We start from the raw sequence: 23,103 nt of genomic DNA on the forward strand, positions 1-23,103 counted from the left end.
ATTTAAGAGGATAAAGGCTCAGAAATGGCTCCTGCGGAGACGGAATGCCACAAGACGGTATGAAGGGGCCAACTTCAACAAGGCACAATGGTGATGACGATGAAAAATGTCAGTTTTGCAAAGAACTGAGTCTAACGTCATGAATTTTGAGCCAGAAACTAGATTAATTGGAATGAAGACGCACTTGATGACCTTAAAATTATTGAGACAGCTATTACTGCAGAAAAGCATCGCGAGTGGACTTGGAGGTTTGTAGAAGCCCGCCTACATTGTTACCAGTTTTCTGATTTTTTTTGCTAGTGAGGTTGTGAAGCATGTCACCTGAACCCATGATGGCCATGCAATGAACGCACCCCAGCCCTCCTTTCCGAATGGTTTTCAAGGATTTCCCCTTGGCCGGGGTTATGGTGATGCATTACTCCGGTCCTTCGCCGCTGTCACAATAGAAAAGCTGAAGAATTGACCGGCTCGAAGCCTACCGGCACGCACTAGGAGCACTGACAGGCACCCAAAACTATGAATATTATCGAATAAAGAAACTTTTTAGAACAAGGTGGGCAAGAATTTCCTCCTTGTCACGTTATGAATTAAAAGTCATTACTTCTTCTCTTTTAATTTTATGCACAAACGAAAACTCATCTATTAATGATGCCTTTGAAAACAAATGAGTGGCGGTTGACGTGGACGTTTGAGTCGACCGTAGTGCGATTTATGACAGTCCGAAATTCATTTAAACCCCAGTATCAGATAGATGTATGACTGCCGTTGGGTTCGTAGTGAAAAAATCCCCTCTCATAGTCAGTGAACTCCTGTTAAGTCCATGATTACAAGTCGAGTGGGGAAGCGAGTAAGCCTGTCAGCGCTTAGATCCCTCCTCCTTTATCAGTTGCTTAGGCAACCCATCTCCCTGGCACTGTGCTAAATTCAAAACTATCATGAATAGCAGCAGTGGTGCATTCAGCCAGCCTGCAGCTTTCCAACTCTTGGTCTTCCGTAATTTTATAGCCTAGCCCCAAAATTCCTCATTCTTTGTAGTTAATAATGCAGCTGGATGCCTGGAGCTTCTTATTTCCATCACATGAGCACGACCATTTCCGAGCTCGTGATGCTGGACTTCACTCCCATCAACGTGGAGGGACGAAGTTGCGACCCAGACACGGATTTTTCCACATCAATTCAACACCTTTAGAACGGCACCCACTCCCGCTGCACAGTGATAAGCTTAATGGGTGGCCAGTTTGCCGAGCATAATCCGCCACATTGGGCACTGAAACTCGTCCAAATCCCCATTGACTCCCCTTGAAGTTTGTCAGGCAAATAACGGCAAGGTACGAAACACCTTTTGCGGGCAAATACTGAATACTCGAACCTCAGTTACCTCCTGATCATCCGATGAAACATTCCCGGCCTTGTTCTATGTATCCTACGAGCGCAAACACGGACTGTAAATTATTAGAGCCCCCCATAACTTAAGTATTTTAAATGGTTAATTACTCACTTACCCAGGTTATGAGCAGACACATCACCAAGCTGGGCCAAATTTTATTTACATTTGCCTATAAACATAACACTTTCACTTTCCTACTCGTCTGGTCTGTAGAAGGGGAAAATTCGAGGGGAGAGCGAGTGCGCATAAGCTCAGCGCAGTTCAAAAATGTGAGCAAGTGGAAAGAAAAACAGGAATGATAACAACAGCGGGAGGAGTGTGGAGCTAAGCGTTGAGGACAAGAGCATTAGCTGCGGAAGGCTGCTTGTTCGACGCCTCTGAGCACGCACGATGAAAATAACTGTGAATCGAAAAGAAAGTCTTGTAATGCGTAAAGAGACAAAGTAGAGGCATCGGGCGTGTTTTTCTCATCAATAATCTGAAATTCTTATTCATACTACTTGGCACAAAATACTAGCGAGGTCCATGGAGCTCCGACAAATTTAAAGACCAAGAAGGATTGATGAAATCTTCCAAATTATAGAGGTGACATGGCTACAACTCGCACTTATGTGAAGGGGAAAGATTGAGAGATTGGAGGAAGAGGGCTCCTGCCACAAAACACAAAGGCAATGGCTCACCTTTGGAGTTTGTACAAGCCATGCAGACAGTTCTCGTCATGCGAGGGATCAACATCGAGATCAGAAACTTTGAACCAGCGCGCAAAGTCGATGAGGTGGAGACGCATAAACCGGTGATTAGGAAAAGCAAGATCAGCGGCCGACCTTGGCGTGGACCAATCGTAGCAGAGGAAGAGGGAGGAGGCCACAAAGCGGTAGAGGGTTTGTGCTTCAAACCACTCGATAAGCTGTTTTAGACGCTCCGCAAAAGCATACGCCAGGGTGCTCCGCCGATGCATGACGTCTTGATCACACTTTCCATCGAGAAATAAGCGTATACCTGAGAGAGGAAAAGAGGAGAGAGAAAAGTAGCCAGTTGAATGGTTGGAAAGGTAGGGGGATGGAGAGATAGGCAGATGTTGGTTTGAGCGGATAAACTCACCTTTTTCGTAGATTATTGAAGGAGATAGTGACTTTCCGTAGAGACGGTCATAGAAGGCACCGTCCACCTGCAAAAATATAAGTAGGGTACCTCCTTTGAGAAACCGATTCCACCCCAAGGGAAAAACTTCTGATTCTGTTGCCATGTGGATACTTGTCAAAAACCTTCTTAAATAGAAGGACTGACAATTTAGCAAATGAAATACACACTACGTCCACTGCATACGGTCATGCATCCTCGAAGATGCAGGTAAATCGGGCTGTTTCGGCTAATGGGGTCGAGATCGCGGCAATAAAAGCTACTTGCAAAAGGAAACTTTGGAAGCCATAATTAAAAGTGCTTAGAGTGTTATTTGCTTCCTACCCAGCATTCTGGTAATTTTCTGCTGGGCAAAACATCTTCCAAATTTCACTGGGAGGTAAGTTCCAAAGTCTAAGCAAGAGTATCATCAACATGCCACAGACTGGGATCAGGGAGAGAAATTAGAAAGGGAAGGAGGGGAGAACGCACCCGAATGCCGGTGATGAAGAAACCTAGCTGACGCCGCCAGGGATACTTTGCCTGTTCCATGGCCATTTTCTCGGCTGGGGCCAGAGGGCCGTAGCTTTGCCGTCCCAACTTGATGTCCATCGCGTTAGGCTGCTCCATCTCCCACTGCATGTCTGCCATTGCCACCAGGAAGCCTGAAAGAGGTTGCAAAACAGAGCTACAATTCCTTTAACCTTAGGGAACCACAGTCAACGCTGAGATATGGGCACGAAAGATCTCGTTGTTCATTATTATGCATTGGACTGACTGCCTGCAGGCACTCAAGCGGAATTAGCTCCGTGACGACTTTGCTGGTTGTTTCGAATGAACAATGAAGGCAAGAAATAACAACATTTCACGCATTCTATTTTAAAACTATGAGGATTGTGCCACCCCCGGAAACCCAAATATGTGAATGAACAAAGCCCTGCACCAAAATTCGACAACAGGGAGTTCATCAAATGACACTTAGAAGCATCATTTGGAGAATATCGTTTTCTTCATCGAATTCCTTCCTACGCTTGGTGGGCTTTAACCCAAGAGTGTATCAAATTCAGTTGACTTTAACGATCGCGTACTTTGCTTTTTACAATCACAAATCACTGTCGGCATGACGCATATGTGTCACTGGGTTCACATCCGAAAATAAAGGCGTCGTGCATATTTTCTGTTGTCTATCTACCAGAATTGGTTGCACCACCTCACACCACATATGCATTTGCTGAACTGAAGACATAAAAAGTGATTCTGTAAAGAAGCCTCCGCACTTTAGTAGTACGGAGATTAGTTGAGTTGGGAACTATTAAAGTGGAAATTCAAAACAGGGGGGATTTAACCAACCCTAATCGTGAAAACATTCGAGACACCGTCACCAAATCCATTCAGAACGAAATTTAAGATGTTCATCTTACTATGATTAGACGATTTGGCAAAGCGCAGGCGTAAAAATGTGATTTATGAGGTCAAGGTTTCAGCCATAAGGGATGTGATGGGGAGTAGTAGCAGTGTATGCATCACACGCGATCCACATTCACATTACTAACTGGCTGTGAGCTTTAGCACAGTTATGAGCCGATAGCTTTTACTGCAACCTCAGTCATTTTAGCAAAGCAAAACCAGCATGCGAGGTGCATTAAATGTAGGCGTTTATAACCTTCGGGAAAGCAGGGTCAAGAAACCGACTTGGGTGAGGAAGAGAAGTGAGTATCTAATAGAAGTGATAAGATTACGACAAAATTTATATAAATTTCCCGCACTGCACAAACCACAAGCAGGGGGCAGGTTTGGAAACCGCTACATTCGTCAGAATATGAAATAAACATTTTCTTTTAAGCCTTAGGAAACTTTTCACTCATACAAAATATTTTACTAAACATCATTTCGTGTTTCATTGCTTCCTAGTCCCATGCACTCCAGAGTTCTTACCAGCCGGTTAGGGTTAAGCTAAAGTTAATTAAGTCTCTTATATCCCTACATCCAGATCTCTTAACAGGACCATTCTTACTACATTCATTGACCTAGTAACAGAGGTGATCTCAGTCCATTGATGGGCTGCCGAAATAGGTTGGTAAGCGACACCAATATTCGAAATGAAGGTGGTGCTCACTGCTGTCGCCCAAATTTTAATAGATTTCGAGCTTTTGACTTTTAGACCGCAATAAAAAAGCATACCCTGCATTCCAAGTTTGGCATTTCACATCAAGCAACCTAGTTACAGAGGTGGTCGTAGTTCCTTCAAGCGTCATTTTGACAGTGGCGGTTTGTAAAACCACTGTCCAGCCCTATCAGCCAACTCAATAAAGCAATATCTGTGATTTTGAATTAAATCGCCCAGTTTCGCGTGACTACTAAGTTGGTGAAATGGGAGAGTGGAAGCGATACACAAAATGAAGCTTACTTCCGGAGTCCGGTTGGTGAAAGAGACCACGATACGCAGGTAAGAAGGCTTTCAGACGACTGAGCACAGCGTTGTCAGCATTTTCAGGCGCAAATACCTTCGCATAGAAGAGGGCCTCATTGAAACCCTTGCGACGCGCCGAGAGCACCTTATAAACCGTGCCACTGGCAGTGTCGTAGAGGACTAAGGGAAAAAAAAGGAAATTCCCAAACAAAGTTTGCCTAATCATGTCAATGTCCTTTAGCAAAAAGGATCGAAATTAGGGAAGACAAGAAAACTGCAAATCAACCGTAAATAAAGTTAGCAGCAACCAAAATCGTCAAATTATTCGTAAAAAAATGTGCGTGTAAAGGTTGTTAAAAAATAGTCAGAAGCATGCCAGCCACGTCACAAAAGCTTCCAGAATAAAATAAGGTATACAGTCACCCACCCCTGAAGTACATGAAAGCAGCCTCTACACTGAAGCAAACTCCCAGCTAGCAGTTCGATTCTACGCGACTTACACTTATTTTTTAAAGGTTTCTCCGGATTAAGGCCGCCTATTTGACGATTGAATGAAACAAGCCCATCTGGCAACATTTGAGCAATCAATTCATCGTTAAACAAAAACCGTTGTTGGTTTTCCGAATCTCTATGCATACCGTCCTAAATCTAACAAAAAGGGCCACTAATCTATTCGAGCTAATCGGCCTCATAAAAGGAAAATACAAGTCACCAAATTATTAGTAGTTCAATATTTGGCCAATAGGAATGAAGGGCAGCTATTGGTTTCAATGAACAATTGAGCCAGTCGCACAAATGCAGAAAAGCTCAGGTGAATTATGGTATTCTAGGTCAGAAGTGTCTTTAACAAATTTTCAAATTGCGTTTATTGTCAAAGATTCGGAATTACAAAAGTATTATTCACCTGTAGCAGGTTATTTGAAGGCCAGTAAAAAAAAGGCATAGGCCGCAGCGCGTAATATGCATCGTCTTATTTGCCAGCGATTATCGTAAACCACATTATTTTTTTACATAGTACGTTGTCTTTGGGTAAATTTCTTATGTACATTGATGGGAATGTAAGACTAGGCAACGGATACTCTAAAGGCAATCCTGATAAACACCTTTTAACAAAATCACTTTATTCATAATACGTGCCAAAGTGCACAGCTTTTGAAAGAGAGTTTATCAACATCAAAAGCAGAAACCAACAAAGGAGAAACTGAAATTTGTTACATTGTAGTCGGATTCCTTCTTGCAGCCCGAGAAAGCCAGTGGGCTAGGGCAAAAGATGCATTTCAGACGTACAGAAGGGCACAGGGGGTAATGGCATGGTTTTGAGATTGTGCAGCCCGGTGGAAGTGCATTCGTGGGGCCTTAAGTGCAGACGAAACTAAAACGTAGCATTTAACAACCAATTAATGTGCTGTATTTAACGCCTACTGTACTCATTAAAAGTAGACAAACTAAAGTGTTATAATTTAGTAAAATTTGCAGAACGACCTTTTAAATAGCAAACTATTGCTCAACCAAACTTCCAACACACTTGGTGAACAAATTCCTTCCTTGTAAGAATTTGCACTAGGGCGGTGACCCTTTCCTGAGCTTGTTACAAGCAAAGATAATGGAGAAGAAAATACATCAATGGCATAGAGAAGAGGTAGGCAGCTACTTGCCCACTTCCTAGGTCATGCAGAAGACAAAAAGTGTAGCCTGCGGATTCAAAGTGCATGCATGGTCTAACGCACGGTCGGACAAAATTAGATCTACACATCATTTTTACGTAAAAACATTGAGTGAAAATTCAACGCATTTCTGCCACTTATACTTTGTAAAAACCCAATTTTAGTGTGAAATATATTTAGCTGGAAAAGCGTTAGCAAAATAGAAAACTTGGGACACATCTTGTATATTTATTTATCTAACACTAATAATTTAAGTAAGTTGACACTCCTGGTTTCTCCAACCATTATTTCTTTAATCAATGAATATTTTTACAAAGATATTTTGCCTTAAAGTTTTTTAATTAGACAAATAAGTTGGCCTTAGATTAAAAAGCCCATAGCTTGTTCTAACCCATTGCTTCTGCGGCGGGTCTCGCGGTCTCCGCACCAAGCCATGTTTTATTGGAGAGATATTGGTTTCTCGTAAATGTCCTGTGCTGCCTTTACTTTCCGTAAAGTTATCTTAGGTACTCCCAATTATGTGCGCAGGCACTTCGGTCCGTTGTTAAAGTTGAAGCGAAGCCGGGTCACGGCTTTGTGGAGTCTGGTGTGGTTAAGACAATGTGGAAGGATGGAAAGCCGCTGAGTAAGATCAACTTCTTTATTCACGTCTTTTAGAAAAACGTGATTAAATGTGTCGATTGTCTACACGGTTGGTCTCATAGCTAGTGTATTACGTAAACGATTACAGACCATGAATTGTTCATTAAAGTTTTCGACTTCTCCTTCATTGGGGTCTCGGTTTTGCTCACAGTGCTTTTACACTATTGCCTAGGTTTTTTTGACATTTGTCAGTTGTTATAGGCTTTTTTCTCGTCAGTAGGAATTTTTGTGGGATTTGGCGGGCTGTACGTTGAAATAGATGATGTTTGTCTGTTGTGTTGTTACCCCCGTCAGCCCTGTTTCTGCTCTAGCATAAATGGTAAAATAAGCCAAGAATCAGTCTTTGAGTTGGTTCAATTCATTGTGATTCGGAGGCTGCAAATCCGGGTTTGCCTACGTGAGTTCCTATTTTGTGTTGTTCTTTATCGTCTCGGCTTTCATTCGCGAACTACCTAGCGTGCGCCATCCGCCCTGTTTTTGCCTCGTGATATTTCGCACGACAATTGGTCTATTTACTAGACATAAGTAGCAATTGTGTTGTTCTGGGTTTAGCCTAAGCGTGTCGTTTCGCGCCTAGATTTGGTAGGTTTATTAGCTTTCACTGTAATCATCAAGGGCGATTATGTGTTCCGGTTCGTTAGATAATGGAGTGACAGTGGTGAACAGATGAAAAAAAGGAACCTTTTTCGTGTTCCCGGAGTCATGTTCTGCTACCTTAGGGGTACGCAAATCCCGTGTTTAGAGTAAACATTGATCTCAACGAGATTTGTAGGACACTTGAGAGGATTTCCCTTATTTTGCTAGACAATTCTGAATGCTCATTTATCCGCGCGAAAATCGGTTTTTTGTTTCCTGTTCATTTGGTTGTCCACGTCCATAGTGTTTGGTTAAAGCTTACTTTTACTAAGTAGTTTTTAATTCAACTTAGTCTAATGATTTTAGAACAAACGTACTACTCTGACAATCCGACGGTTTTATTTTCACAATTAGTTTGTGCCGATGTTTTTCGGTTAGTTGTAGTTGGTTGTCTTCGTGTTCGTAGTAAAAAAATTCCCGCAAAGCTGGTTTTTCATCAAAGTTCGGATGAAATGCAAATTGTTTAACCCATTTTAACACCATTCAGTAGCTTTAACGCAGTGCAAATACCCTTCTCAAAGCCTTCGTCAGCGTTTTCAACAAAATCAACAATTTGGCGCGGAATGGTGTGCAATTCACTTTGGGTGCGTTGAAAGGTCACAGAGACTGGTTTGTTGGTTGCCTGTAAAGACACGCACATCTGCATACCTGTACAATAGGTTGCATGTATCATCTCAGAAACGAAATACATGGGAGCAACGAGGTAGGGATGTTGTCGCGGCATAAGAAGCAAAAGACATGTCCATTCACCACATGCATGAGATCCCTGTTGTGTCATTCCTGGGTAGAAGTTAAAGCCAGCCAATCTTGAACGGTGGTTGGCATATTTCCTTGATTCATCAAGTGTTAATGGTGCGGGTGTTGAGCTTGTTATTTCTCCACAGAGAGTGAGGCTAAATTATGCAGTCTGTATTGGGAAGTGTCCTGTGACAATTCCCCTCCAACGTGGCTATCATTTGCCAGTAGGAAGTAGGGTTTGAGATCTTCGGACTTTGGGCCTTTCTGATTGCCAAACCAATGCCTACTGTGTTGATGCTTTCCATCGTTTGATCCTCATCCACCGGTGTAGCTGAGACGTTGTTAAATCCATTTTGCTGAGTTTCTTGTGTGACTACTTGACGAGTTAGTCTTTCGCCAAGTGTCACATCGCTTTGTTGGCGTTGAGTTTATTTGGTGCTGGGCGGTAACCGGCTCCTAATCCAATGAAATCGGATCCTATCGAAGCTTTCAGGAGATCACGTTTGTTATCCGAGTTTGTCTTGGTTGTCATAACTTTAGTACCACCTGCCACAACATTTGACCTGATACAGCTGCTGTTGGCAAGACCAGCATCGGACGTCATTGGGAAAAAACCAGTGTCGTTTATTTGTGACATCCACCTAAGGTGAAAAATTAGGGCCGTCAACTGTATCTCATTCTGGTAGCGAAAGTGTTAACCTGCGTTTGAGGTGGACAATTTGGAGTTGTCGGAACTCCATTGCGTTTTTTTGTATTGCGATTCACCTACCTTTACGACAAAGGTGCTCGCAGAAATCGAGCTTACGAGGTAATGCTGACCAGGGGCACGGTTTGAAGCAATTTTGGAATCTGTCCTCCATATTGCTAAAATTGTACCCCTGGATCAGAAGCCCGCGATCACAAAATAAACAACCACTAGGTTTCGCCGTATTGGTGGGGTCTGAATTAACTTTCCGTGTTTTTTACTGGAAATGATTGCAACCACTCATCGACATAGCAACTCCTCATCTTCTTTGCCCTTATTTTCTCAATTAAATGTGCCTGCCATGTGACCAGACCGCCCGGCTGAAAAATATCTTTGGCCCTATTTAAAAGAGTGGACCAGACCAGACCCAGACGTTCCATTTCCAGTGTCCCAGATTCCAGACGCCCCAACCCCAGTGATGGAGCAGAGAGTATTAACAAAAATAGAAAATAAGTAAACACTCCTTACCAAGGGTCTGGCGGTAGTCATGTGCATGCCGATTTCTTGGCGTCGTCTCTGCCACCTCAAGGCGGACCGCTAATGTCTTCCGCCTCTTTTCTGGTTCCTGCTTGCCCTCCGCTTCGGGCACAGGAAGACCCTGCGCGGTCACATCGATTCGGATGGCACTGCCAAAGCCAAGGCTAGACCGACTTACTTGTGTTCTGTCCTCCAAAGTTCTTATTATTCAGTAAAATCTGTCTTTTTAATTTCTGAAACAAACAAATCGCTTGATTGGTGACCGTTTAACTTACCGTAGTTGCAGAGAAGGATGTGGATGTAACCCGATGGTGGCGGCTTATAAATATCATTCTGAGGTCGCGTCTTGTGATGCCTCCTTGTGCTGACCTTAATGCCTAGCCACGGGTCAAATATCGTCATGGCAGTGGGAGTGATTCATCAAGCTCATTTAACTTCAAACGTTTTTTGTGAATAACGCAGTTGGGTATTTTTTTTTCTCTTTTTGACGAGATACTTTTGTCAATCCTGATGTATTAGCGCTAAGTGTTCTCCCTCAAATCTCTCGCGGGTTTGTCCAATTTTACGTCAAGTATTTGGGGGCCAAATTTGGCATCGCATAACGGAGACCTGCTTCTCCCTTGACTCGAGGATGTGGTTACTGCACCCAGTTGGGACGGAGGTGAGACGTTCGTCTGAATTCACCTACTTTTGATAGTTGAAGACTTTCGGTTTACTGAATTGGGCAATTGGCCTGAGTTCCAAACTACCCACAGAAAACTTAGCTTCAGTACTCTTTGCAACGGATTCTGTTGTAAGATTTGCGTACCAACGAGAGGAGTTGACTGAGTTGACCTAATTTGACGGTTTGATTCCGTAGTAAGATTAATATACACCAAAAGCTGCTATGTTAAGCGGTTTAAGATTCTGACAAGCGGAATGGAAAACATCTTGAGGAAGTTTCGTGCCACCTGTTATGCACTTTACGATTAATAAACACAGAAATGTTTTCACACTTTAACCCTTTCACTGCGATTGTCACGCATGTGTGACATGCTTTATTTTTCAGTTTACAATAAGAAGTGGCTGAATCTAAGGCCTCACCATAGATGTAACATATTCTTGATCTGAGGCTAACCAAATCGTCCCGATCCTTTGTCAGCCACAATGGTCGACGTTGGTGGCGAACTTGTCAAAAGGGAAGGATAGAAGTATGCATCTTAGGCAGTTGATAATCTATTGAGAGAGTGAGGAAAGGGAATCACAACAAACATCTCAACAGCCTTCTTAGAGCGGGACGAATCACGTCACCTCACAAACTCACTTCAAGTCTACCATTGTGTTTGCGATTTCAAAGATCCACCATGGTGCACTGCGGAATAAGTCAAGACCATTCGACTTCCCCTTACTTGTTTTAATCCCAACAAATTCGTCTGCGACACGGTGTGATGTAACTAGTTGGTATGCGGTAATAAGACACGCATGTCATATATTCGTAATGCTAAGTCTGGATAAAAAATCGATGTGTCACACATATGTGACGTCGACAGCAGACGTGTCAAGAAACTTGGGAGTTCTACATTTAATGGCATGCTAAACTGTGTGTATATAGAGCCGCCTTCCATTGAAACAGGAATAGGCACTCGGAAACAGAACTGTCTGAATTCTGCCTGTCGACTCGGAGAGGTAAAGAGCTTAAACCAAACTAACAATAAATTTGCTGCAAGATTGAGTAACTCCTAGACTTACATCATAAGCAGCAATATCACTTGTTTACTGTTTCAACCACTACCTGTGAAGTAATCTAGTTTAGCAGGAAACAAATTCGAAAATCAGGACCACCAAGTCATTGCCACTTCCCTCGACTTTTTAGTAGGTTTCATCATGGGGTGTAGTTACTCTTAGTACCATCGTCATTTGACTTGACTACTCACCCTGTTCCCACAAGCAAAGCGAAGACGCAAACTCACTAATCCGAATCGCAGGTACCATTGTCTTCAATAATGATTTCTCCTCTAAACTCCCAAATTGGACCAATGGCTGCGCTGAATACAAGCCGGTACATTTGAACCGCACGCGGGCAGCCAACCAAATCGACGTGCCTGCCTGTGCGCATCTCTCCGACAGCAGGCACTCACATGTGCCCCGACGGCACAGCAGCAGAAGTAGTCAAATGTCAAAGTAGGGCTTGCGCAATCAATAAAATGATGCGCTTCTCGTGATGACGGTCAACACGGTGTGGGGTAGGAGCGACTTCACTTGGCGTCGCTACTCACGTGAGCCTGATGCGCCACTTAGGTCCTTAATGTCGTACTAAGCATGTTTTCGACGGCGCCATCACATGACCGCCCTCCAAAATGATTCAAACATGGTTCCCTGTCGCAATCCGTAGTGGCAATTTCTCGACAGACTCACCCATAAGCAACATTGTAGTGTATTTAATACTCCTACACACGAAGCCAAATTCTTTCGCTTCGCAACCGTTTATTCCACCTCTAATGCAATTCTACTAGATTTACCGACTTCTAGCGGTAACTTCGAACTGTTCGACTACTTTGAAGAGTCCCCCTCAGCAAACATTCGGATCGTCAAGCCAAACATCGTACAACGTTCCGGTGGCAGTTTGGAATGCAGTAGAATCATACTCGACGACTCGACTCCACTGCCTCGCCTCAACTCACTTGAACGCTCCACAGGGTCTGGAACTGACGGCGGGACGGCGCTACAGTCGGGACTATCTGAGAGCGGCCGACACCGCAGGCCAAATCCACCTATACTGCCCCCATAAAAAGCGTTCTATTTGACTGCCCCAAAACCCTAGGTAGGCGCTAATTGACCACTTGAGTCGATTCAAAATTCTTCCCCATTCTCATGAAGTCAGGACACGTTAGAATAAACACAGCCTTGGGCAGCAGGAGCATGATCAACCGCGTTTTTAAACTGAACACACACAAGGCCTCGTCGTGCTCAAACACGCGGCGATCAGTGAAGCATGAATCACTGTTTCAACTCTCCAACGAACTAATCAACAACCATGTGCACACAAACAGCCCCGCTACAAGTACTCACAGCTACGTTGTCAATGCCACAACCCTAGCAGCTGAAATCATACACGTCGAAGCTGACCCGATCAAACATGCTGACGGGTAGCCAGAGACAAAGAGGAGGGGAATTGTAATATCGGAAGACGCGTGAACCGCAGCGATCGGAAGCACAATGAGGAAGGATTAGGATTTTGAATTGTTCGCTCCTTGAGCAGGGAAGAAGAAAAGAAGAGAAAGGGGGTGGTGGTGGGTGACGCGGAGAAGGAGGGAGCCAAAGTGACCACTAGGACTTGACGATCTTGATGGCCCACCTGAATTTGAGGTGCTCCTGCTCGTCATCGTCGGTGAAGACACTGGTGACGTTGTAGTGCCCTCGGAATAGCGCACCTGACTGCACCTCCTCGTCCTCCGAGCGCCACACGTAAGGCGTCGCCCGCGGGGCATAGCTGCCCAGCATTACCTTGTCCACCGCTATAGCATTAGCAGTAGCAAACAGTTCCATCACGACAACTCACATAGCTAACATACGGAAGTACTAATGGTCACATAAAATACACTTGCAACTCGGTGGGGGCCAAAATAGCATATGACATTTGCGTAGGCAGCTTCTGAAGGAGCCAATTTAGCCTAAGGATGATCTTAGTCTGTGCACAGTGGTGAAGGCAAAGCACGAAAGGCACAATTTAAGCCCGAAATTAAACTTCAACATCAGAGATTTCGGTCCTGATGCTACACACGTGTAGAAGTAGATCGCAACCTGGGTGTTGCATCGTCTCGATATGACCCCTTAATTGAAGTGGCATTTCACTGCCACTAAAAAATAAAAACACCAAATGCCCTGGGCATCAACTGCACTTTTTAAATTCAAGTAATTTATCTCCAACGCACTTTGATGCAAACATACATAACCAAGTGATAAAAAATAGATACCACACACATGTGACAAGGGTGACAAGTTCCACAACGCAATTATTACCGACCTAGGAGAAAATGACACCAAGATAACCGCATTGATAGTTGAGTGACGTGGAATTCAGACGCGAGAGCAGCACTAATGCCACTATAGACGAAGTACGCAACTTGAATTTTAGCTTAAATGGTGGGAGGCAGGTCAGAAAAGAGGAGGGAAAGAACCGCCATTTTTAAGTTGCACCTGATGCTAGATCAATCAAGCAATAACCACCTTATAACCAAGAAAAAGAGTCTGATTAGGGCTGTTGGTTGATGGTCGTGTGTGGAAAGCAAATAAGTGGAATTTAGAAAGCCAAATTTCACTTCAAGATAGCTTTAACTGAATGACAAGCCATACATTATCTCAGTGACTTAATTTTTATTTAACATAGGAGCTGTACACCTCTCACTATTATCGGTGGATGAGGATTAAACGATGGAAAGCATCAACACAGTAGGCATTGGTTTGGCAATCAGAAAGGCCCAAAGTCCGAAGATCTCAAACCCTACTTCCTACTGGCAAATGATAGCCAGGTTGGAAGGGAATTGTCACAGGACACTTCCCAATGCAGACTGCATAGTTTAGCCTCACGCTCTGTGGAGAGATAACAAGCTCAACACCCGCACCATTAACACTTGATGAATCAAGGAAATATACCAACCACCGTTCAAGATTGTCTGGCTTTAACTTCTACCCAGGAATGACACAACAGGGATCTCATGCATGTGGTGAATGGACATGTCTTTTGCTTCTTATGGGAAAGCACTTATGCCGCGACAACATCCCTACCTTGTTGCTTCCATGCATTTCGTTTCTGAGATGATACATGCAAACTATTGCACAGGCATGCAGATGTGCGTGTCTTTACAGGCAAACAACGAATCAATCGCTGTGGATTTCCAACATACCTGAGTGGAATCGCAGCCCATGCCGTAACTGTCAGGCGCTCATTTCAAGCAAGTAATAAATGGATGTAAATGGTGTGGATACCTGATGAAGAATTTATGTTAGGAGAGGATGTGCTGAAGTCGAAGCACTTATGATAGCTAATAAGGCAGTAAAGTTTCCTCCACGCTTGTCAATTCAGACGAGGGTACATTGCTAAATTTGAGCGAGCACGCTGGAGCACGAGCTGCAGCCCCAAACACTTCGAAGGTGAGATATTTCAAACCAGTTTCGGATTGGCTTAGCAGCAAACACCGATTTTACCATGAGTAAGAACGGAGAAAATCGACGAGACGTCAAGAACAATAAAACTTGATGAAATGATAAAACACATAGAAGGCTAACTACACACAAACGCTCTACCCTGGCAATAAACCCAAGCGAAGACTTTTAATCAATGCCCAGCTTCTCCTGGCGCTCGCTCTTTTCATAATAAAAGTTCAAAACAATGGAAGACAAGCTAGAAACTCAAATAACTCAAAATTTAGGTTGAGTTGAATGCCGGAACACCTAATTACAGGAAAAGCTTCAGTTACAGGAGGTGCGGTTGAAAAAATGAGAACTTGGACGCACTAAATCTTAAATAAATTTAAACTTACACCTAAGGACGCTTTTGGTGGTTTTCTGGGCATAGCGGAGACCAGAAATAATCTCATGTTGGACATAAAATGTGACCTGGACATGGTACTGCGAACCTTCCACCATCTCAATCGGCTTATCTTTAAGGCCATCTAAATCTGGAAAGGCACAAGACACAAACCATAAATATTCCAATGAAAGTGAAAAAGAGCAAGAAAAGTTTCAGCTAAGGGTAAACAAAGGGAACATAATAAAACAGAGACCAATATTTTTAGCTTACTCTTTAAATCAAATTCATGAGTGGGTCCGCCGCAGACGCAGATCTCAAGTTTAGCCAATATAAACTTTCTCGGATCATCCGGGACTAATATAAAAGATGACTACGAAGAAAAAAACCTACAAGGATTCACAAGTTTGGTTCCGCCAAGAAGACACTCCTTGTATCGTTGAAGACTGCTGTCCTCCGCATCCAATTTGACTAATTCATCTATCGTCTTTTTTTCAGGAGCTTTGTAGCCATCATCATTGTTCAGTAAATCGGCTTCGTCACCCTCAGGCGCAGCCATCGCGAGCGCTAAACGTAGACTAGTTCACCCGTCCTTTATTTAACAGCCGCCAGATGCTGTTAAAGTCGGTCAATTGTATCCATCTGTTATAAGCCTCGAAAATTAAACATATTGGTCTAGACGTACAGCTTTTCTTAATTATTTCTGGTCCGTAAAATGATATGTTGCAATAAACAGAATAAATGAGGAGATATGTGTTCACAATAAATATAACTAAAATTTCAGACTTTATGGTGCATACAAAAAAATGGCAAGCTTAGTAATATTCAAAGGGCGTTACTAACATGTAAAGCATACCTGTGCATTAATACACGTAGGAGTTGGGGTTGATAGTGCGTCCAAATTAATGGGCTCAAACTTTTATAGCCAATTACGTAGAAAACAAGTTATGAAGAGCTCTGAAACATTTTACTTTTTATGAGTAAATCATAATGGGAGAGGATGGAAAGGCTACATCCCCTACTTTAACCAGTATGCCCTTAGAACAAGTTAAGCTCATGTTCTTAGGCTTTTTGATTTCTATTCAGTTGCTTAAATACGGAAAGGCCTTGATGCGTGTTTATAAGATTGTGGAATTGTTGTCAAGAATGGAGATTGATCATCACCCCTTTAGCCTCAACTTCTCGATTCAGTATTGTATATATCTTATTTCCAGAGAATAGGGGAGAGCATGGAGGAAATAATTATTCTTGCATTTTGATTTCTAAAGAGGACACGAGAAGTACTGGGTGGCCATTTTTGAATGGGAGATGATGCTGTTACTACGCCCCTCTCGGCTACACCGATTATGAAGGTGGGTCAACAGAGTCGTACACCCAAGATGGCTGCCTCAAAAAAATATATGTACTTTCCCTGACTTGCCACAATGGACATTCAGAGATGAGTGTAGCGCTCCCCGCTGTATAAGATTTTATATTGCATTTTAGCAAATCCTACAATGCTAGGCTAGGGCTGTTCGAGACAACTCCTGATTAAAGACATACGGCTTAAATATAGGCAGATTTAACACTTTAATGAGTAACCACTCTGTCCTATCAGAAAGGATTTGTTCTAATATCAAGCAAAGTACGTCGGGGCGTTCATTATTCTCTAACCCCTTTCTGAGATCCATAGCGCAATTCTGACGACTGTTTATATGAGTTTAATTAAAGTGCCACTACTCGAACATATTTCAGTTATTCCCTAACATCTTTATCCCTTTCATGAAGTGCTACGTAGAGTGGTCCAATATTTTTGCTATCATCGATGCAACGGTTGGGGAGCTCCTCTTAATTTGATGGACTCGCTCTTATCTCACTTGCATTAAAAGTAGTTGGCGTAAACTTGTCCCTTCTTACCTCTGAAGGTATGGTCAAAATAACATGCATTACACACCGATTGAAGGGGTGACAGTTTCCATTTAGGCACTCAAAGAGATGGTCATTTCTTTTAGCTAGTATACATGCGTCACTAGAGCTGATTTATGCCAGTTTGACTCATGTTTGCTTGCGTACATTTATTTCTAACCCACGATCAATTTTAAATGTGAAGTAAAAATCTTGCCAATGTTTTCGTTTAGAAGACTTGTTTTTTGATTATTTGCAGGTATTTTTGTAATGCTGTAATTGTTATCTGCATTTATCATACTTGTTAAAGTAGTGCGGACCACCGGATTAGTCAATTTTTTATTAGTTTGTTCCAGGAGGCGGTATTATTAACAACATCTCACACCCCGAAGGTTGTAGGCCTACTTTCCTTTCGTCAAGTCGACTTTTGTTCATCGCCATTTTTTTTGTACTTTATGCTACTCTTAATTTATGTGGATTTCTTGGACGGATTCCATTTGTTTAGACTTACTGATGCGTCTCAAGACCTCTTTGTGATTATTTAACGTATGGCATTGTTATCTCCTCTAAGACAACACAGTGATTATGTCTAGTCTGTTTTCCATTTTTTCCGAGTTTTTCCCTTGAGGTGATAGGGAATCCCGTTATTTTAGATGCTTTGGTAGTTTTCTTGCTGATTCTTTGGATGTGATTGTGAGGACGTCTTTGTGTTTTGCACCTCAGTAACAGGACATGAATACATCACCTGCGGCAGGAGCGCTCAGTAATGGATCAGACAACCAACTTCAATCCCAACAACAGTCTAACACATCAGGCGGTGGGAGCGGAGGTGGTGGCCAAGAAGAGGACGAATTCTACCCCCTCGCGGTTCTCATCGAAGAATTACGTAACGAGGACGTGCGTTTTCGCTTGAACAGCATCCAAAGGCTCTCCACGATTGCGCTGGCGCTTGGACCAGAGAAGACACGCGTTCAGCTCATCCCATTCCTCATTGACTCAATTTATGATGTGGAGGATGTAATGGTCGCCATTGCTGAGGAGTTGGGGCGATTCGTTCCTTACGTCGGTGGCGTCTCCTATGCACCCTGTATCATCAACCCACTGGAGAGTCTTGCCCTTGTTAGTTGACTGGAATATTCTTTTTTCTTCTCAAGAACGCAGCATGCTTTATGTAGCGCATGATCTTTACCCTATTCCACATCCTCTTCATTAAGGCGTTTGGCTGCGTGCATTTATGCTTTAACGTCGAAATAATAGCGATGTCTGACCACACTCCTAATTTTTTGGATTCTGTTTTGAAAGCATATTTGTCAAGGGTCTAATTCTGTGCATTCTAAAGTTCTCCGTTTCCTTAACATTATTTCCTTCATTGTCTAGATTCATTTGTGCCCGGCTAGATGCACTTTTTCTCGAAAAGGCATTGTTTTCTATAGTAAGCTACTTGTATTCATTGGTTTTAGACAGGTTTGCCTCGATTCAGACATGTGCACTATCTAAAGATCTCGTGTCCCAAGTCTCCTTACCAGTGTTTCCAGTTTCTGAAAACCGTGTTTTTTCTTACCAATTTCTTGATTACTTTTTATATGAGGAGTCTATCACCTTCTCGATTTAACCTTTAGAGATAAAAATTATTCGAGGTTTGCGACGAGAACGTCCCATTACGTGCTTTTGTGGTGCAACTATGATGCCTTTTAATAGTGTGAAACCAACTCTACTTCTAGCGCTTCTGGCCTTTTTTCAAACTTATTATATCTCAAGCAGAATTTTTATCTTACTTTGAAAATTCACACATTTTTGCATGCTTTCTTACCATTAGCGCTTGCTATATTTGATGAACCATGCCCAAAGACAGTCTTATAGCTAACAGAACTTATTTAAAAATGTCTATGCTTCCTGAAGAATATTTAATCCCCTCACTGATGAAATTGGCGCTCCTCCAAAAGGAGTAACTAGTACTGTTTTGTCAGCGTTAACTAAAAGACCTAGTTTTTTGCCGTCGTTGTGTAATGGCAGGTGGAGGACGCTAATGTGCGAGAGAAGGCGGTGCAGTCGTTGCGCCTGCTGGCACGAGAACACACGGACAGGGACTTGCAGGAACAGATGTTTCCTTTGGTGCGTCGTCTGGCCGCGGGCGACTGGTTCAGTAGCCGCGCCTCCGCCTGCGGCCTATTTGCTGTCGTCTATGGACGTTTGGATGCCACGTCTCGACAGGAAATTCTCTCTCTTGCTCAGTCCCTTACCAAGTTTGTACTCAATTCCTACTCTCCCTTTTACTACCTCTCTAGTCACGACTGTCCTTTGCCGTTGCTCTAGCGACGACACACCTATGGTTCGACGCGCTCTGGCTGCAGTGTTGGGTGAGTTGGCCCTGGCCATGGTTGGCTTACCACCGGTTTCGGACGCCGCAGCCGCCCCCTCGCTTGTCGGAAGCGCTGTCGGTGGCCCTGCCGGCGGAGGCGGCATCAGTGCTGACCAGGAGAATGCCGAGGACTGTCCACTCGACCGTTTGTCTGCTGGACAGCAGGAGACAGACGCCACACCCACCGCTACCTCCGCCTCTACCACCGAGGCTGATTCTCTTTTCTTCGTGCCAATTGAAGAGACACCGGAGGTGGCAGAGGCTCGCACTCAGATTGTGACCTCCCTCGTCCCCCTCTTCAACAGCCTAGCTTTCAAGGACGACCAGGAGTCGGTGCGCCTTATCGCTCTCGAGGCCGCCGTCCCACTGGCCCGGGCTCTAGGTTCTAACCTCGCGGAGCAGCACATCGTCCAGAGCCTGCAGAAGATCCTCGACTTCAAGTCCTGGCGCTCTCGATGTCTTCTCGCGAAGAAACTCACCCTCTTGCAGAGTTGCCTCGGTTCTCGCGTCACCAAAAACTGTCTCATTGTGCGTTTCCGCATGGTCAGCGTTACCTGTAGTGGTTCTGGGTTTATTGATTATTTACTTCCTCCCTTGTACAGGACCTCTTTCTCGCACTTCTCGCGGACGACATAGCGGAGGTACGATGTGCTGCAGCCTCTCAGATCACCAGCTTCACCAACGGCCTATTGAACGGTCAACCGGTTTCCTCGGCTGTTGTTGCTTTTGCTGCTGACAAAATCAACAGCGTGGCAGCATCAGCCTCGATGGCGATGGATGGAATTATAGAGGGTGGATCAGGAGAAGTTGGGGAAGGCGAAACGGAAGATCCCTCAACACCAAAAGCTCTGGGAGACGCCGAGGCGTTTATTATACAGCGCCTTCTGCCCGCCATGGCAGATCTCAACGCAGATTCCAACGTGCATGTGAAGGTGAAGCTAGGTCAGGCGGTGCTTGGACTGGCCCCGTTGTTGGGCCGCGAGCTCACCGTGGCGCACCTCCTGCCGATCATCCTGGCCCAACTGAAGGATGAGTCGCCGGACGTGCGGCTGGGTGTGATCACGAGCCTCGAATTGGTGAACAGCGTGGTGGGTGTGGAGGAGGTTTCAGCAAGCCTCCTTCCGGCCATCGTGGAGTTGGCCAAAGTGCCAGTGTGGCGGGTGCGTCTGGCTGTGATTAATCAGATGCCTCTGCTGGCCGATCAGCTGGGCGAAGCCTTCTTTGAGACGCGTCTGATGCAGCACTTTCTTTCCTGGCTCGCAGATGCTGCCTATGCGGTGCGAGAGGCCGCTGTGATAAATCTTACCCGTCTAACGCAGAAATTCGGCTCCCTGTGGGCTCGCACCTTCTTCCTCTCCCAGGTAAGCTTCCCTATCGAAGGCGGATTTTTAATTCACGTGTAGTGGTTATGTATATTGCGTGTTATAGATAGCAGAGCTGTCGCAGAACGAGAACTACCTTCAGCGGATGATCAGCCTGCAGTGTATCATTAACCTCAGTCCAGTGATAGACGCGGAGACGTGCTCGCAACTCCTTCTCCCCACCGCTCTTGGGATGGACCACGACCGTGTGCCCAATGTCCGTTTCAAGGTCGGCCGGTGGGCTTTTTCCTATCAATTAAAATATGCCTGTAATCTCCTGGTTTCAAGCAAATGTGTGGTTTTCTTCATAGGTAGCGCAGGCCCTGGCAAAGGTGGGAGAGGTGGTGGGTGCGGAAGTGGTGATGCCGTGTCTCCAGCGCCTCCTTAAGGACGTTGATATAGATGTGCGCTTCTATGCGGCTGAGGCGATCGAGTTCCTCAAAAAGGGTCCTGGTGAAAGCGGTGACAAGCGGGAGGCGCCCGCGCCCGTGATGATGGACACGGATACAGAAGCTATGTTGGTGACCTCCGCATAGGCAGCTTCGCAACCGACCTGAAGCTGCACTTTTTGCAGGCAACTTATGCACTCCATTCTTACGCGTGAACGCAACTGAAAACTGCATTATGTATTATTCAGCCCCTACCTATCTTATTGCTGTATGCTTTTCGTGCCCTTTATGGGTTTGGCGAAGGGCTAGTCAACATTTCGTCACCGTAGTGGGAGCACAGGGGTCTGATCAACGGTCTTGGGTGCCGTCGGTGACGCTCATAGGTGCGTTGAAATCGCCCGGGGTCTGGTTGATGTGTCAGGGTCTCGAACGGGGGAAGGGGTGTTCAGGTCCCGTTCTGGATCCGTCCCCAAACTATGGTGGGTTGGTGGTCGCGTTTAAGACTCTATCGGCCTACCGGGATTGCTTGATGAGAGTAAGGGATTGTAAACCAAAGCAAATTCTCTCAGAGTCCTCAATGGGGTCAAAGGCGGAATGTACAGGAATCAACCACCTGGCCTTTGACCGCCACCGTCAAAGTGGACAGAAGCATCCCTTAGAATGTTGCACAGAATTAGGTTCACGGAATGATTTCGGCAGACAGGCTGGGGATGAGTGCACTGGGCAGTTTTCATCAGACACAGAACGGACTGAACCATTAGATCTAGTTTTGCATTTATTATCACCGCATATATTAATTTTTACAACTCAAAGTTAGTTAGGCTCAATCGCAAACTCAAATACCTGGCTTTATGGGGTAAACTAAAGTCTATTCTATATTTACTTGTGAAAAGTTATTTGAAAAAATCTTTTAGCAGACAATTTGCGCTGATCATGTGGCTGCATGGACGGTACAGGTTTCTAAGAAGGAAACAAATTCTGGTTTCTAATAAATTTAGGATCCTATTAAATCTTTATCTCACTCAAATACGACTTATCTCTGTCTACTTAATTTTCTCAACCAAAGAATGGAGTGCGCTCCGGTTCTGTTATACATGAAAACAACCGATCTGGGTGATTGCTTAGGAAGCCTAGTCTTGATTATGGCTTTAACTAGCTTGCAGGTGGATGACAATCTCAGGACCCCTTTGCACAATGCCTAGAACACAATTTCAACGGAGTTTTGGCACTAGCATTTAGCCGTCAGCCGCCTCCCAACTTTAAGACATAAATCAAGTTAGTGGGTGTTAAAAGGTATAAAAGCACAACTACTTCAAATTTCATCACACTGTTGATGACTTTCAGTTTTAATGCTACTGCTGAAATACACCCAACCTTACATGCGCATTTGCAGCCTCCCCCTTTTATCTTCTGACCCGTGTTTCCATCCCAGCACTCGGCGTGAATGGTTTGTTGTTTGCACTATGATTCTGCACTCTTTTATAAAATTTCGGCCTTTTTAACCTGTATACTAATAGAATTGGTCACTTATCCAGACGTGATGCTATATCGACATCCTGATTTCTAGAATTGATAGAAGTATGCAGTTTCATCTCTACGATTAGAAAAGGACTTTGACTCAACCTTGCTTATCTATCTTAAAACGTGCAGACTTGATTCGACATCTTATTAAATCAATTGCATCCCCTTTGAAAGGATTACCCACTTGCCTTGCGTAACTTCACATCAGATCTTCGCGCTCTTGCTCGGAATTCCTCCCGTTCTTTCTCCTCAAAGAAACAATTCC

General features: G+C 44.2%; 6 protein-coding genes across 6 annotated transcripts in view; 3 read left to right on the forward strand and 3 right to left on the reverse strand. All coding sequences in view use genetic code 11, as the record gives it.

Moving 5' to 3' along the window:
• Positions 1 to 1,711: 1,711 nt before the first annotated feature.
• Positions 1,712 to 5,552, reverse strand: EGR_03495 (Inositol polyphosphate multikinase; the record flags this gene model as incomplete). The annotated part of the gene is made up of 6 exons (XM_024492744.1): positions 1,712 to 1,787; positions 2,068 to 2,386; positions 2,489 to 2,555; positions 2,999 to 3,171; positions 4,914 to 5,096; positions 5,417 to 5,552. 6 exons carry the CDS (start codon positions 5,550 to 5,552, stop codon positions 1,712 to 1,714), a joined length of 954 nt encoding a protein of 317 aa, XP_024352877.1.
• Positions 5,553 to 5,711: 159 nt separating this feature from the next.
• EGR_03496 (hypothetical protein) lies at positions 5,712 to 8,325 on the forward strand (the record flags this gene model as incomplete). Its single annotated transcript, XM_024492745.1, has 5 exons — positions 5,712 to 5,844; positions 5,932 to 5,974; positions 6,059 to 6,134; positions 6,393 to 6,463; positions 8,151 to 8,325. The coding sequence occupies 5 exons, from the start codon at positions 5,712 to 5,714 to the stop codon at positions 8,323 to 8,325; spliced, it is 498 nt and encodes a 165-aa protein (XP_024352878.1).
• Positions 8,326 to 8,999: 674 nt separating this feature from the next.
• EGR_03497 (hypothetical protein) lies at positions 9,000 to 9,200 on the reverse strand (the record flags this gene model as incomplete). Its single annotated transcript, XM_024492746.1, has 1 exon — positions 9,000 to 9,200. One exon carries the CDS (start codon positions 9,198 to 9,200, stop codon positions 9,000 to 9,002), a length of 201 nt encoding a protein of 66 aa, XP_024352879.1.
• Positions 9,201 to 13,124: 3,924 nt separating this feature from the next.
• On the reverse strand, positions 13,125 to 15,883 carry EGR_03498 (Rho GDP-dissociation inhibitor; the record flags this gene model as incomplete). Its single annotated transcript, XM_024492747.1, has 4 exons — positions 13,125 to 13,312; positions 15,338 to 15,475; positions 15,598 to 15,681; positions 15,718 to 15,883. The coding sequence occupies 4 exons, from the start codon at positions 15,881 to 15,883 to the stop codon at positions 13,125 to 13,127; spliced, it is 576 nt and encodes a 191-aa protein (XP_024352880.1).
• A 2,057-nt stretch (positions 15,884 to 17,940) lies between these two features.
• EGR_03499 (Serine/threonine-protein phosphatase 2A regulatory subunit A beta isoform) lies at positions 17,941 to 21,464 on the forward strand (the record flags this gene model as incomplete). The annotated part of the gene is made up of 6 exons (XM_024492748.1): positions 17,941 to 18,327; positions 19,222 to 19,451; positions 19,522 to 20,095; positions 20,170 to 20,928; positions 20,996 to 21,157; positions 21,240 to 21,464. The coding sequence occupies 6 exons, from the start codon at positions 17,941 to 17,943 to the stop codon at positions 21,462 to 21,464; spliced, it is 2,337 nt and encodes a 778-aa protein (XP_024352881.1).
• A 265-nt stretch (positions 21,465 to 21,729) lies between these two features.
• EGR_03500 (Activating signal cointegrator 1 complex subunit) overlaps positions 21,730 to 23,103 on the forward strand; it is a gene marked incomplete at both ends in the record, with an annotated part of 20,732 nt that continues 19,358 nt past the window's right edge. Inside the window, one exon of the mRNA XM_024492749.1 lies at positions 21,730 to 21,852. Coding sequence (XP_024352882.1) covers positions 21,730 to 21,852 — 123 coding nt within the window. The remainder of the gene's footprint in view (positions 21,853 to 23,103) is intronic.

This window comes from Echinococcus granulosus (genome assembly GCF_000524195.1).
Source record: "Echinococcus granulosus chromosome Unknown EG_S00018, whole genome shotgun sequence".
NCBI lineage: Eukaryota > Metazoa > Platyhelminthes > Cestoda > Cyclophyllidea > Taeniidae > Echinococcus > Echinococcus granulosus.